The sequence below is a fragment of the Acomys minous genome (genome assembly GCF_964271855.1).
Source record: "Acomys minous genome assembly, chromosome: 9".
NCBI classification, from domain to species: domain Eukaryota; kingdom Metazoa; phylum Chordata; class Mammalia; order Rodentia; family Muridae; genus Acomys; species Acomys minous.
This window is the reverse complement of record NC_140490.1, coordinates 95,467,938-95,469,243: the sequence shown is the minus strand read 5'-3', so window position 1 is coordinate 95,469,243 and position 1,306 is coordinate 95,467,938. Positions and strand designations below refer to the sequence as shown.

At 42.0% G+C, this 1,306-nt stretch overlaps 1 protein-coding gene across 1 annotated transcript; it reads right to left on the bottom strand.

The window, feature by feature from the left end:
• Positions 1–357: 357 nt before the first annotated feature.
• LOC311605306 (large ribosomal subunit protein uL24-like) lies at positions 358–892 on the bottom strand. Its single transcript, XM_084795718.1, has one exon. The coding sequence runs from the start codon at positions 829–831 to the stop codon at positions 394–396; it is 438 nt and encodes a 145-aa protein (XP_084651844.1). The 5' UTR covers positions 832–892; the 3' UTR covers positions 358–393.
• Positions 893–1,306: the final 414 nt, after the last annotated feature.

The following is a 1,306-nucleotide window of genomic DNA, read 5'->3' as shown; positions in this document are numbered from 1 at the left end:
TTGCTGTAAATTGAAACTGCCTCCTCTGAAGACAATGCATTAAAATGAAGAAATGTAGAATGGCTTATTCTAATGATACAAGCTGTGACTGAAAAGTATTTGTCCTATGTGGGGGACCAGAGGGACCAGAGACTCTCTAAACACCAAAGGGCCTTTGTGGCTGAACTAATTCAACCTCTGAATTTAATAATTAAAAAAAATGATCTAGAGGGTTTGCTTTTATTTGGGGATTATGCAATTATATCCATAGAGTTGAGTATGAACTCAGATTTCTTCCAATTAAGTTGAGCATTTCTATTATATCTTCTTTCATTGGTTCTTCTGTCTTTTTTTTTTTTTTTTTTTTTTTACTACTTAAAACAGTCTTTACTGAGAGCTGTGCGTGAGAGGCCTCTACTCCTGCATCTTCTCGATGGTCTCCTCCTTGTATTTGCCCTTCTCCTTTCCTACTTGGCGGGACTTGGCTTTCCTTTCCAGGATCTTCTTCCGGTCTTTGTCCAGCTTTAGCCTGGTGATGACCACCTTGCTGGGGTGGATGCCCACATGGACAGTTGTGCCGTTAGCCTTTTCTCGCTGCACTCGTTCAATGTAGATGACGTATTTTTTCCTGTATACCTGGACCACTTTTCCAATCTGCTGGCCTTTGTAGTGTCCTCGGACAACCTGCACCTCGTCGTCCTTCCGGATGGGCATGGACCGGACGTTGTACTTCTGCCTCAGCTCCTTGGAAAGCAGGGAGGACATGATCTTCCTCCGAATGTGAGAGGGGGCATTGAAATGGCGTTTGCGGTTCTTGCTCCGGTCAGAAGTCACGAAGGGGTTGAACTTCATTTTGGCGGCTGCGATCCAGCGATGGCCGCAAGAGGAAAGAGGTCTACGCGCGACTTCCGGTTCTCTCTTCTGTCTTTTTAATACTATTTTATGTCAGAAGAGTACTTCTTATAAGTCAGGGGACTTATAAGTATAAAAATAATTTTTGTGCTAACTGTAAATTATGTGTACATAAATATTTGTATAGATTTTACATATGCATATACATGTGTGTGTTGTAGTGTGTAAGTGTGTTTCTTTTCTCTATTTTGAGGCAAGCACTTCACCACTGAGCCATGTCTCCAGCATGTATACAATATTGACTTGCTTTAGAATTCTTTGTTCAGTAAAATGGGGGTCAAACAGATACAGATTTGGAATGAGTGTCACCCAAATGCCTACCGTGGTATGCAATGGTATCCATTATTTCACTATGTGGGGTATGGATCCTACCAGAAGACATTTCACTGTGTGTGCTGGTGCATTTTCCAATTCG

Bases quoted from the DNA above. Each gene is read 5' to 3' on its own strand.
- LOC311605306 (XM_084795718.1), bottom strand. From the start codon at position 831: ATGAAGTTCAACCCCTTCGTGACTTCTGACCGGAGCAAGAACCGCAAA.